Source organism: Rhinolophus sinicus, chromosome 11 (genome assembly GCF_057876585.1).
Source record: "Rhinolophus sinicus isolate RSI-liver-muscle chromosome 11, RSI-T2T, whole genome shotgun sequence".
In the NCBI taxonomy this organism is placed as follows: domain Eukaryota; kingdom Metazoa; phylum Chordata; class Mammalia; order Chiroptera; family Rhinolophidae; genus Rhinolophus; species Rhinolophus sinicus.
Window position 1 is genome coordinate 18,392,730 of NC_142511.1, and position 14,046 is coordinate 18,406,775.

Sequence of the window (14,046 nt, forward strand, 5' to 3'; positions counted from 1 at the left end):
GGGCTCTGGAGTTCAACTGCCTAGTTTGAGATCTCACCTCTGCCATTTCCTGGCTGTGCTACTTTGGGCAAGTTATTTATATTCCCTGTGCCTCGCTTTCCTCGTCTGTAAAATGGTACGATAATAGCACTTACATCCTATAGTTTACGTGGGGATTAAGTTAGCTAATGCACACGTAACACTTAAAAAGGTGAAACCACAACCCTCCCTGACTTTCTTTCTCTTTTCCTTCTTTATTCTTCTGTTTAGCACTTACCACTAAATATTACTATTGTGCCTCTCATTTATCCACTCCCACTAGATGGTAAGTTTCACGAGGGCAGGAATTTTTGTCTATTTTGTTCACCATTACATCCTTGGAGCCTAGAATGGTTCCTGGCATACAGAAATGAAGTGTGAAATGAAAGAATGCCTAAAGTGCTCAGCAATGCCGGGCACATAGTAAGTGCTCAATAAGTATTACCTTATCTCTCTCTTTAAATCACACCCATATTCAGTTCATCAGGAGATCGTGTCAGCTTTATCTTGAAAATATATTCTGAATTTGATCACTTCTCACTCTATTACCAGCATCCCGGCCCAAGTCCCGTCACTTCTCACCTGGTCTCCCACAGAAAGGACCTAACTCAATTCCTTGGCTCCACTCTTGCTATGGTCAGGGTCCTCTGACTCCCCTCTAGCTGCAATGATCCTCTTAAAATATAGGTCAGGTCCTATCTATCACTCCCCTGCTCAAAATCCTCCAATGTGTCCCCATCAGACTCAGAATTAATTAAATGCTTTTTATAACCTAGAAGTCTCTACACGCTATTCTGCTTGGCGTTCTCCCAAAACCTCACTTCCTATCCCTTCCCCTTCATTCACGTTGGTCATTGCTCGGATCCCCTCCCAGCGTTTGTTCTTCTAGAATGTTCTTTCACTTCGCTCCCTCTGACACATGCAGGTGTCAGCTTAAATGTCCACTCCTCAGAGAGGCCTTCCCCAGCCAACTGGAGGGTCCCACATTCTCCCAGCCCCCCAACTCTTGGGCCCCTCTTCTGAGCACTTAGCACAGATTGTTGTGATCAATGGCTCCCAAAGAAAGTAAGCTCCATGAGGACAGGGGCTGTGGCTGTCTTGCCCCCAGTGCCTTGAGTGCAGTCTAGCCTGGTAGAGGTTGCTTCTGCCCCCAGGTGTCGAGGGGCAGTGGGCTGGAGGCCACAGAGAGGAGGACCTTCACACTGTTTCTTCCCGTGCCTGTCCAGGTCCTGCAGATCTGCCCCAAGGACATGAGAGCTGACATCTGCGTGCATCTGAATCGCAAGGTGTTCAAGGAACACCCAGCGTTCCGGCTGGCCAGCGACGGCTGCCTGCGGGCACTGGCCATGGAATTCCAGACGGTGCACTGCGCCCCGGGGGACCTCATCTACCATGCAGGAGAAAGCGTCGACAGCCTCTGCTTTGTGGTCTCCGGCTCCCTGGAGGTGATCCAGGATGACGAGGTGGTGGCCATCCTAGGTAGGTGTTGCCTGTACTGGGTGGAAACCTTCCAATGCCTGAGGTTGGCTTAGCTACTGGGCAGCTCAACACCGCTGCCGCCTTCGACCAGAGATTGCTCCACAGGGCAACCCCGATTGTCAGCATCTATCCATCTATCCAACAGACAAATATCTGAGTGCCCGTTTTGTGCCAGTTGCTGTTTGGGGCACTTGGGGTATTCCAGTGACAAAAATGGGTTTTGTCCTCAAGAGGCTTCCAGTCTATTGGGAGAGATGAGTAAATAAGCAGACACGTGCATGCAGTGGAATGGGCATCTAACCTAGTATTCAAGTGTCGGGAAGGCTTCCTGGAAGGAATGACACCTAAGCTGAAACATACAGAATGAGAATGACTTAGCATGGAGAAGAGAAGGGCCAAAGGCATATTCTAAGCAGAGGGGAAGGCACGTGTGAAATCCCTCATTAGAGAGAGCGTGATTCACTTGTAGAGCTGCAATGCTTCGGTGTGGCAGCAGCACACAGAACCAGAAGGGAGATGGTAAGAGATGCGGCTGGGCAGGGAGCCACGCGCCAGCAGACAGGCTCCGAGAGCCAGGATAAGGGGCTTGCATTGTGTTTTGGGGAGCCAGCGAAGTGTTTAAAGCAGGGGTGAGGCATGATCAGATTTGTACTTTAGAAAGATGACAGTCGTTGCAGCTTGAAGGGTAGTGGATTGAAGGGGGAAGGCTGGGGCAGGCAGAGGAAGCTGGAGGTGTGTTATCTAGGGGCGAGTTCATGGTGCCCTGCACTACGGTTGTGGGGAGCAGATGGAGAGAAGCAGATGGAGCGGCCATATTTAAAACATAGACTCAACAGAACCTGATGAAGGATTTACTGGTGGGGGAAAGGGAAGAGTCAATGAGGACTGCCGGATTTCTCGCTTGGGTAACAGGGAAGCTGGTCTGCTGTACCGTAAGAGGGAATGTGGGAGCAGCAGCAGGGACTTGGGGTACCTGTTGGTATTTTACGTGTTGAGGATCTGTGGCCTTTGAGAGAGTCATCTGATTGCCTGAGGTAGCTACAGACCAGCTCTTTGTTGGGGGTATGTCTACCTCGTTGGGGGGCAAGCCATCATAAGAACAGCCTTCATTTATGGTCCTCTATTCTGTACCAGGCAGTTTGCATACAGATTCTCAGTGACTCCTTACAGGAACCCTATGCAGGGGTTGTATTGTCCCTACTTTTTAGGTGAGACAATGACAGCTCAGCCAGGTTGGGCAACTTCCCCAAGACATCACAGTTGACGAAGTCCATGGACCTGGCGTCCTGGACTCAGATCCAGAGCTTCTGCTTCTATCCATTTGGCGATATAGCAAATATAGCAAATTTGCCTAATGGGATTTATGTCGTTTGGTGGCCCGTTAAGTTGCCAGGTACTGCCAGACACTGTAGACTATACTTTTATCTTTTACATATGATTTCTTTGGAAACTGAGGCAAAGAGAAATTAAGTTACACTGGAATTAGAATTGAGGTTCAAACTACGTATCCAGACATAGATAGCATTAAAAAAAAAAAAAAGAAAAGAAAAGAAACAGAAAAAAACCAAAACAACAACAACCAAGCTTTGTTCCTACTTGACTCTGGAGTGCATATGTAGACTTCCTCTTCCTCCCCTGGCCCCAAACCAACCTGCCCTCTTGATTACATTCTGTTCAGGTTAACCCAAGGATGCTTTAAATTCCTTCAGTATGTGCGGGCAGATGGTCAGAAGGAGACTGGGTGGGGGACGGGGACGGAAACTGTTTGCTGAAATACGCCTTCTGGATTCCTGGTAGGCGCTGAACTCTGCACACAGGGTTATTCTGCTCCTTGCCTTCCTCAGCCACAGAGATGTGAGGTTTGAGTGTGTGTAAGGAGCAGAATACAGGAAGGGTACAGCCATTGCTGTAATATAGCTGCAGGGAAATGACCTTTATCCCTGCCTTTGATCAGTGACCTTGATAAAGAGGACTTTCCATTGTTAATAGCGATTGGGGTGTTTGCCTGGCTGAGAAGAAGAGTAACACTGACTAGTGGGCTCTCGTTTGCATTTGAATTTGAGTTTGATTTGATGCTTTGGTGTAGGGCATCTGTCACCCAGCTCCCCACTGATAACTCACCGTGTGCCTTTCCAAGGAATCTAGCCTAGCGACTGGCACTGTCCCCCTTGTATACTCATGCTCAGGCCATCCTTATCGACCCACCCTAAACAGCTGCACTATTCGATTTGGTTTGGACACCTAAGCATGGCGGCATGACAGAGGAGCGAGGAAGGCAAATGACTACGTCCCAGTCCTGTCCCATGTCCCGTCAGCCTGGTCTTCTTGTGGGAAAGCACTGCGGTGATTCACTGCTGATTTACTTGGTCAGTTGACTGCTTCTCCAAATCCAGCCCTCTGCCTCAGGCCCTCCTAAGCATCCTGCCTGCTCCAGTTAGCAATGTGGATGCACCTCTGAAAGAGCTCATCAGCAGGGGTTCAAAGTGGCTGTTGCCCTCAAGCTGTCGAGACTAGCAAAGGCCTCTTCTCTGTGTCGCTAGGATCCTGTGTCGCTAGGACATTCCAAGAGGCTCTTACTCTATAAAAGGATGATGCAAGTTCTTTGCGTCAATCTGACCTCTGGGCCAAGACGCATAAGACATTCCAAGCTACTATCTACTCTCCGGAAACTTAAGTTCAGAGCTGTTTTTCTCTAATTAGCATATTCTTTGCTCAATGAACTGAAATCAATTTGTTCTTACAAAGGGGGTTCAAACGTCAAATGGATATGAGAACTAGATTTTTATTGCCCTTTGATGCTCTTCAGTTCAATCCAGCCAAAATTTATTGAATGCTTGCCAGGCCCTGTCATAGAGGTGAGGATGCAGCTGTGGACCAAACATTAGCCCAGCCTTCAAGAAGCTTCTACAAGTGGAGGGGACCAACATTATTAAAAAGGCGACAATCACACTGCTTGATAAGTGCTACCATAGAAAGAATACAGTGGCCTCTAGAGGGTCATGGAACAAATGGTTATTGGGCAGCTACTGTGTCCAGTGCTCCCGTGAGGAAAGAGAATGGCCAGGGCCTCTTTAGTGACCATGAAGCAGGAGGCTTTAGAAAAAAGCCCAGACCCATTTATCTCACCCGTTTTTGTCTCCAGTGTCTTATCAGTCCACTCATTTACATTCTGCTCATTTGTTTCCTCCTTCCAGTTTTAATATTCCACCCCCATTCTTTGTTTAATTTTAGCACAGACTCCAAGAATGAGGAAAAGGGTCAGTATTCATAACTGAGTATGTTTAGTATCTGTTAAAAAAAAAAAAAAGAACTCCTTCGAATGAAAGTATTCTAAAAGAGTGTTTTTCAAACTTTCTTCACTGTAACTCCCCAGATGAAATGTTTATCACATCGTGAGCTAATAAACACACATGCACCATCGTTATACATGAAGCTCAGCACTTACTCTTGCTGTATGGGATGCAACTCAACTGGTGTTTAGATTCTACTCTTTCATTTAAAAAGAAATTGCCTGTCATGGCGTACTAAATTGCTTTCTCGACCTGATCGTGGCCAGCAGTTTAAAAATATGGTCCCACAGATTGCAAATTGATGCAGCCACTATAGAAAACAGTATGGAGGTTCCTCAAAAAAAATAAAAATAGAACTACCTTATGATCCAGCAGTTCCACTTCTGGGTATTTGTCTGAAGAAATCCAAACCACTAACCTGTATGTTCATTGCAGCACTATTTACAATGGCCAAGATATGGAAGCAACCCAAGTGCCCGTCAATAGATGATTAGATAAAGAAGATGTGGTACATATATATAATGGAGTATTACTTGGCCATAAAAAAATAATGAAATCTTATCATTTGCAACAACATGGATGGACCTGGAAGGTATTATGCTCAGTGTAATAAGTCAGACAGAGAAAGACAAATACCATGTGATCTCACTTATATGTGGAATCTAAAGAACAAAATAAACGAACAAACAAAACAGAAACAGACTCATAGATCAGACTCATAGATCTAATGGTTGCTAAATAGGAGGGGTTTGGGGGAGGGGGGTTAAAAAGGTGAAGGGATTAAGAAGTACAAATTAGTAGTTAGAAAATAGTCATAGGGAGGTAAAGTAAAACATAGGGAATATAATCAATATTATGGTAATAAGTATGTATAGTGCCGGCTGAGTACTAGACTAGTCATGGGAATCACTTCGTAATTTATATAAATGTCTAACTGCTATGCTGGACACCTGAAACTAATATAAAATAATACTGAATGTCACCTGCAATTGAAGAATCAAAAAAGTGGGGGAAGAAAGGTGAAGGGAAATAAGAGGTCCACATTTCTAGGTATAAAACAAATAAGTCATGGGCATGTAATGTACAGCATAGGGAATACAGTCAATAATATTGTGATAGTGTGATATGGTGTCAGATGGTTGCAGGACTTATCATGGTGATCACTTCTTTAGGTATATAAATGCTGAATATCTATGGTGTACACCTGAAACTAATATAATATTGGATGTTAGCTACATTTTAATAAAAATCCTTTAAAACATGAAAACATAGTCCCACAAACATAGACAATATCTCTCTTGTATTGAAAGCCATGCTGTTCCCTGAGAACAGAATATCTGCACTATCTCTAATGATCTCTTTTTCTTCTGATGTTCTCTGCCTTATTTTTGAGATGATACCCTCCCAATCTCCTTCTGGAATTCTCTTAGAAATCACTTAATGTCTTCTCAAATTTAGTTTCTTGGCTGTTTGAAACAAATTTAAGCCTTCAGCATGTGCATTTTTTATTGTATTTTAAAAAGTAATTTCTTCTAATTTTTCATAGATATCAGAATAAAAAGGCGCAGGTACCAATTTTGCCCCTGCCCGAGTGGTACTATTAGCATCTGCAAGTAAGCTGTTATCTCGGTTCTGTGTTACTTGACCAAAGTAGATGTCATAGACTTTCATCGGGGCTGTGCTCGAGTGTGGTCCATCTCCCTGTGTTTCCGTCTTATAAATGTAGTGTTTAAATGATCTTGTTTCACTGTGATTTTGTGTCTCTGTAGTAACTTTTATGGGTTTTCCATTTTAATACTTAATTTGTGTTTTAATCTTGGATCATCTTGTGCCTTTACTTTCGATCTGTTTGTTTCATTCTGCCGGGCAAGACTGAAGTCTTTTTGGCCAGACTGCATCAAATAGTGGAAAAGACCTGGACTTGGACTTGGAGATTTAGCTGTGACCCTGGTTCTGTACTGACTCCCTGCAGGAGTTACCACTAACTGGTTCAGTCCCCAAGGCCTCCTGTGGTTCTCCTAAACCTATCACGCTGCATCAGTTGCATGTTTACTCATCTGTCTCTCCTGTGAACTGAGATCCTTTGATTTCATATCTCCAGCTTGGCCCAGCACGTGGATGGCACCAGGGGCTGCTTGCTGAATTGAATTGAGTGGAATTGAATTGAAAGGCAGGCAGAGACTGTGCTGTGAAGGGCCCTCTGGTCCAGAATAAGGGTCTGGAGTTTCATCTTTGGGGGTTGAGGGGTCCAGGGAGAGTTTTAAACAGGAGAGGGACATGGAGATCTGGGTTCCACAAATACAGAGGCTTGGAGGCTAGCTAGAGGCTCAGCTGACAAATGAAGGGGGTCTATGTAAGGTGGTGAGAGGGAGATGGGGAAGAAGAGCTGGACTCCAGAGATGCCAAGGGAGGAAGAACCTCCAGGAAGTGGGAGGTGAGGAGAGGGGACAGTTTCCTGCAGGGACGAGTAGGCACTAGAGCCGGAGGAGGAAGAAGAGGATGAGGAGGATAAAAGATGATGACTTTATTTTGTTGAGTTTGCAGTGTCTTTTCAGAACAGATCTAAGCATGGCTTCCATGTAGAGGAAAATCTTTTTGACTTGTGGCTGTGCCAGAGCCCAAGGAAGTGGGACAACCATGGGGAAGGCTGATGGGCAGGCCCTGGCTCATCAGGTCGTCCTGAGTTAACTTTCTATTTGCAGTCCTGTCACTACTGAACTACGATTTACATTCCCCTTAAATGGACGTGGGAAGTTGTAAATACGTATTTGCAGATCAAGCTTTTTTTTTAATCAACACCCCCTTCTCACATTCTTAATTTAGAAGACACACTCATCTTTCCTCAGATAGTTTCTTTGGGTCTATTGACCTTGGTCGGATATTAATGTAGCATCTATTTATTTAGCAACTACCACAGCATAACATGTGTTAGCCCCTTTGGTGGGTCGGTGCAGGGGAGGGGTGCTAGAGAAAGTCCTGTCTTGGATGAATGTCCTATCTCATTTGGGGAGACAAATGCATGATTGCTGAACATAAGTAACATGGTACCACTTTCTATAAACCTCCTGGAAGGAACAGGGAAATGATCATGGAGGAGGTAAGGTTGACTGGGCTTGGAAGGACCAGCAGGAGTGTTTGATAGGCTGGGTCTTAAAGTGGGAAGAGCAGCAGGAGTGTCTAGAGTCATTAGAGGGAGGAATGTGTGTCGGCATGTAGACCAGAGTGCATAGAATACCCTGAGAAGACTTTTCATGTGGGCCAATGGTTCTCAACTTTAGTGAGCAGAAGACTCAGCTGGAAAGCTTGTTCACAGGGCAAATTCCTAGTCCCCTTCCCTGTAGATTCTGCTTCTGCAGCTCTAGGGTGGAGCCTTGGGATTTGTAGTGTTCACAAGCCCTGGTTGGAGGACTATACCTTGAGAAACATTGCTTTAGATAGTCATGATTTTGTTTGTTTTTTCTGGAAAAAGGTGAAATGATGACCCTGTGAAAGGTAGTAAGGCAGGGAAGCACCAGGTAGGGGGTCTGTTATTGTATTAGCCTAAACCATATGAAATTGCCAATTTTCAACTATTTCTGACCTGCCCAAATGGTAGGATAGACATCTAGCGTTCTATATATAAGGGGAGGAGGGCCTCGTCGAGGGTGTTGGCTCTGTGAAGCTAGAGTCAGGCTTTGGACAAATGAGGTAGGACATTCTAGATAGAAAGGATGTGGGGAGCTGGGGCCTGGTGAAGGACAGTGTGGGGTCTGTTTTGTAGCCACAAGAGCAGCCTGGAGCGGGAGCTGATAGCCCTGGTGGCAGCAGTGGGGCATGGGGGAGAGGCAGCCAGGTTAGTGGGTGGACGTTTCTAAATGTCAATAGGAGGAATGAGACAGTGGGGAGCCACCAAAAGTGGTGCGTAAAGTATGACACCGTCAGAGCTGTGATTTGTAAAGATTACCGAATTAGACAGAGACCAGGAAGCCATTAGGTGACTATGGCTTCTAGCAGCAATGAGAGGTTAAGGTATGGGCAGTGGAAACTAAGAGACAAGTAGGATTGCCAAATACAATGTAGGACATTCAGTTAAATTTGGATTTCATATAAAGAACGAGTAATTTTTAGCTTAAATATTTCCAAACATTGAATGTGAGATACTTATGCTAAAAACAAAATTATCCATTTAACTGAAGTTCACATTTAACTGGGTGTCCTGAATGTTTATTTGCTAAATCTGGCAACCTTAGATGGGAGGGACAGGAGGACGAGATATTCTGGAAGGAGAGTCTGAAAGATGGTGAATCATAGACTGTGGGCAGCAGATAGAGGGAGGTAAGAGAGATGATTCTGACATTCAAGGAAGTAGAAAGATGGAGTCATCGGTAACAAGAAGGCCATCAGAAGGAAGAGACAGTGAGAAAAACAGGGGATGAACTTGGCTTTGACCTGTTGCATTTAATGGCCAATGGAGTAGCCAGATGGAGTGTTCAACAACTACTCAGAAAAGTCGGTCTGGAACTGGAAAGCAAAGCCAGGGCTTATGACAGAGAGTTAGGATTCAGAGGAAAGAATAGGGGGAAAAAAGACAGGTGCAAAGAGAGCATATGAGTATTTTTCTAAATGACCACGTATTTTAGAACATTTCAGAAGAAATGGGAGTATAAGTATTCAGAATGCTCACAAGGAATTTTAAGTGAAATTAGAAACTCTTAATAAGTAAAGTAAGTAAAATACAATTTTAAAATCCAACAGGATCTCAGATATGTGGGGAGAAACGTTTGTAGATGAAAGCCCACAAACTTCTCTACCAACATGTCACAGTGGACGTCTTTGCTTTGTGAGGCTGTAGGAGATTTTTATTTTCAGCTTTTAGTATTTGTCTGTCTTTCAAGTCTTTAAAAGAGCATATGCTACTTTCAAAATCAGTAAATTTAGTTTTTAATTTTAAAGTAGATCCTGAGAAAGTCAGCATCGTTCCAAGTTTGACATACCTTTTTAGTTAGTGGGATACAATTTGAGAGAATAACTTTTTTTCCCCTCAAAACAGTCCTGTCAGCATTTCTCGTTATTTACTGATCCAGTCAGGAAAAAAATGACATTTATTTTAGTAGGTACTACCCAACCCCTCCCTCAAATAGTTCTTGAATAAAAGAACGACTAGGCAATACAAACAGAATGGCTAGCTAACAAAGGTTTAAAAAGCATCAGCAGCTTCATATAAACACTCATTATTTTAGAGGTGGAGAAGCTCATTCCTTTACAGAGAGGCTTCCCAAGATTCTTGTGAGCTGGAAGGGCCCATCCCCCACTTCCTGCTCTGCCATCTTCTATGGGGCATGGCTCCACATGCCCAGGGGATTAGCTGAGGAACCCCAGAGAACAATACTGCTGTGCACCATATAATAAAATTTGAATCATAAGGTAATTTCATGCTCAGCACAAGAGGAGGAAGCTATGTTTAAGTGTCTCTCTAACATTCCAACCAAACATTAATATTCATATAGCTGTTCCATCAAGCAAAGCAATTTTTATTAAATCCACACTCCAAGTGAGGGGGTATAGTATGAATAATCTAGAACTTCAGAAATGCAAAAACTTTTGTATCAGGCAATGCATATATTACCCGATGGAGAGAGGGAGGGGGTTGGGACCAGGTTCTCTTTTCTAATTTTGTTTTTGCTTAAGCAATTTTAAAAATTGGTTTGTAGTCCCTGAAACACTGGTTAAAGGTAATAGATCTTTCTGAAGGAAATTCTCATAACTTTAGTGCCCAGACAGAGGGGATTGGTTAAATAAAAAATTATGGTAAATCACGATATAAGAAGTTTTATTAGCATGCAAAATGTTCCAAATATAATATTAAGAGGGGTAAAAAGCAGAATATATAACTATATATACAGTAACCTCAACTACATAAAAATACATCTATGAGTAGAAGGAAGACGGAAAGTGCATATAATGTTAACCAAAGTTTTCTGGATGGTGGCCTTATGTTTCCATATATTTCAGTTATTTTCTACAGTGCCCATATATTCTTTTATAAACAGGAAGTGAAAAATCAAGTCAATATTCAATTATCTATAGCGATCCTGGAAAATGATTACCTACTTTCAGTGGAAAATTTGTAGTCTGTATAATTTATTGGGGCGACATTCAGCTAATTTAATTTTATCGAATTGCAGTTGTGAAGAACAGAAGGAGAATTGCCCTGTTTCCAAAGCATTGCTTTAATTTAACCATTTATGGGTGGGCCCCATTCAGATAGAGATGCCAGCATTGTTTGCTAATGCTGAGTATAGTCTCCGCAAGGAAGGCTGGTGACCCATATTTGGGTGACATTGTAATTTCTTTAAGGAGAACTTTAGTATCGTAGGGTAATTCTGAAACTCATTATCTTTATTTCTTCTTTTTAAAATTTGTAAGTTTTTAGCTTAGCATCAGTCTGGGTCAGAGTGAATTTATACAGGAGTGTTTCTGAGCAGGCCGGCAAATTCCTTCTTGAGTCAGGCTGACAATGTGGCTACTCAGGTTCTTAAACTCAGACTGAGGACCAATTCTCTCCTTAAAGTCATCCATACTAAGGCATGCTAAGTCTTTCACATCCTGGCCCACTTTACGTTGTCCACTCAGACCCATCTTTTCACTGCTGTGTTGATTTGTTCATTCCGTAAGTATACCAGGTGTAGTGCTAGGTATTGGAGATATAACAGTGAACCAAACAGACACACCTGGTATAGAGCTAACAGTCTCATCAGGGAGCTAGACAAGTAAATATGCAGTTTTATAACACAGTGCCAAGAGTTATAATAGGGGTCAGAACAGGATACTATGGGAGCTTATAAAAGAGGTGTCTAACCCAGCCCAGCCAGGAGAAATCAAGGAAGGCATCCTGACACAGGTGGTGTCTGAGCTGAGGCCTCCACGTGGACCTGAATTCCACCAGGTGCTGTAGTAGTGGTGGGGTTGGGTTAGGGGATTAAAGAGAGAGTGTTCCAGGCAGTGGGGCAGCATCTACAAAGCCGTGAAAGCAGAAGAGTGACAGAATTGCATTTGTGTTTAGAAAGACCGTCCAGGCTGCTCCGAAGAGAATGGATAGCAGGCAGGGAGACCAGTGAGAAGGATGCTAAGAGATGAGAGTAACCTGACCTTACTTAATGGCGGTGGAAATGGAGGAAAGTAGACAGACTCAAGAGATAGTTGATAGTTATCAGAGCTTGGTCACTTATTGGCTATGGGGACAAGCAAGAAGGAGTCTGGAATGACTCGGACCACTTTCACTGGGTTGGGGGACACTGGAGGATGGACAGGTTTACCTGGGAGGAGAACGGGGTGCATTTTGGATCTGTGGGTTTGAGCTAAGTGAAAGTGCCCATGGGAGGTTCTGGTCTCAGCAGAGAGGTCTAGGCTGGAGGCATACACCTGAGGATCACTGGGATCCAGGTGGCAACTGAAGCCAGGGGAGAGGCCGGGAAAACCCACGGAGAGAGGGGAGGGCATGGAGCAACACGGTGTAGAGCGGAGCCTCGAGGAAGACCAGTTTATACGGGACACGTATGGGAGCCTGAGATGGACGGCCAGCAGCCGGGGAGCGACCAGCAGAGAGGGCTATCACAGAAGATAAGGAGAGGGGAGATGGGCATCTTCAAACGTTACGGAACCGTATTGCACTGACTCGAGGATGCCTTAGATTGTGAGACACGCTCATGTTTAATGACCCACTAAGAAACAATGCTGCCAAGTAAACTGTGACTTATCGTTGATTGTAAGACACATTCTTCTGGAGATTAAAAAAATGCTAAACAACTTAAGTGTATGTTAGAATCAAAGCGCTAAAACATGTGTTTTAGATTTATCAGGAAAAGTGGTTATTGACTATTGTGGGAATAGTGTTAGTGAAGCACGGGGGTCAGAAGTAAGATCAGAATAGCTTGAGAAATGAAGAGAGGTGGGTGTTGGGTTGAGGGGTGCTTAACAAATTGCATAGATCCCCCCAGAGTTCCAAGCCGAGAGAGAGAGAATAAGATAGTTATAAGATAAAATATTGCCTTTTATTTTTCTGATAAAGCTAATATTGGAGAGTGTGCTTTGTATCTGTATCCATGCAGTCTTCTCAGTATTGGTCCCCAGAACTGGGCCCACCCTGGTGGGACTGACCAGCACAAACCTATCCCCAGGAGGGTCTGCCCTGTAGATCTCATGGCCTGGAGGGACAGAGAGAACACACTCCCTGCAGGCAGACACGTCCTGAGGAGAGAGAGCAGGGGCTGGCCTACACACAGGCAGGTTCTCCTTCCAAACTCATCAATCAGATGAGGAGAAGAAGAGAGAGGCCACGAATGTGATGCCACTGGAGTGTGACATGTTCCCGGAAGGAAACATCAGCAGCAGGGGTAACTTGTTCCCCCTTCGCAATAAGAGCGTAGAGACAGTATAAATAACACTGCCAAGAAATGGAGCCAGGAAAGAAAGGGGAACATAGCACATATCAGCTATCTTCATTCCCAGCCATCCAGCTTATTCCCTCTGCTGCTTGGAAAAATTATCCATCTCTTCACATAAATTCTCTAAATTCTCTTGCTTCACCACAGAAGGCCAGCGCCATTGTCGTTTTCTTTATGACATCTCCGTAGTCCGGCCCAGCCCAACCTCCCCCATCTTGGTATTCCATTATTTATTTTATGCTGCACTGTTACACATTGTGTACGTTTTGTCTCCTGATGGTGTAAGCCCCTGGATGTAGAGACAATGTAATATCCTTCTGGTATACCCCCTTTAATCACAGGAACACTACCTGATCCATTATAGGTGAGGCCAACTTATTGAACTGGATTAAATGGTGTGCAAAGATGGTGAGATGGAACCCCACCTTTGGGAACTCTCAATCCAATAGCTGCCTGGGAGAGAGTCAGACACAGTTCACATCAGCCCTCATGTATGATGTCACAGGTTCCTGTGTGGTTTTTGATGCCCAGATATGTGGCTGAGCCATGCAGCGTCCCATCTCTAATCCACAGATGGTTTGCAGACAAGCATGACCATTACTCCCCTTTGTACCAACCTCAAAAGAAGGCAAATGTTTCTTAAACATCTCTGAACTCTCCTGTGACAACTAAAATGACAGCAGGCCTTTCTAGCAGGAGCCACCCCTCTGAGATGTGTGGTAGAACGCGTGCCTGTTCCTGGAGCCAAGGCCTCAGCATCTTTAGTCCCCTATTTCTTTGTTGGCAGAAGCAATTCAATAAAACATGTTGACTCAACACCCGACACTACAACACAA

General features: G+C 44.2%; 1 protein-coding gene across 3 annotated transcripts in view; it reads left to right on the forward strand.

Annotated features, from left to right (window-relative positions):
• KCNH1 (potassium voltage-gated channel subfamily H member 1) overlaps positions 1-14,046 on the forward strand; it is a 331,725-nt gene that overhangs the window by 233,828 nt on the left and 83,851 nt on the right. For all 3 annotated transcript variants that reach the window (XM_074322079.2, XM_074322080.2, XM_074322081.2), the window contains one exon: positions 1,245-1,497. In XM_074322079.2, the coding sequence (XP_074178180.1) occupies positions 1,245-1,497 (253 nt within the window). The remainder of the gene's footprint in view (positions 1-1,244; positions 1,498-14,046) is intronic.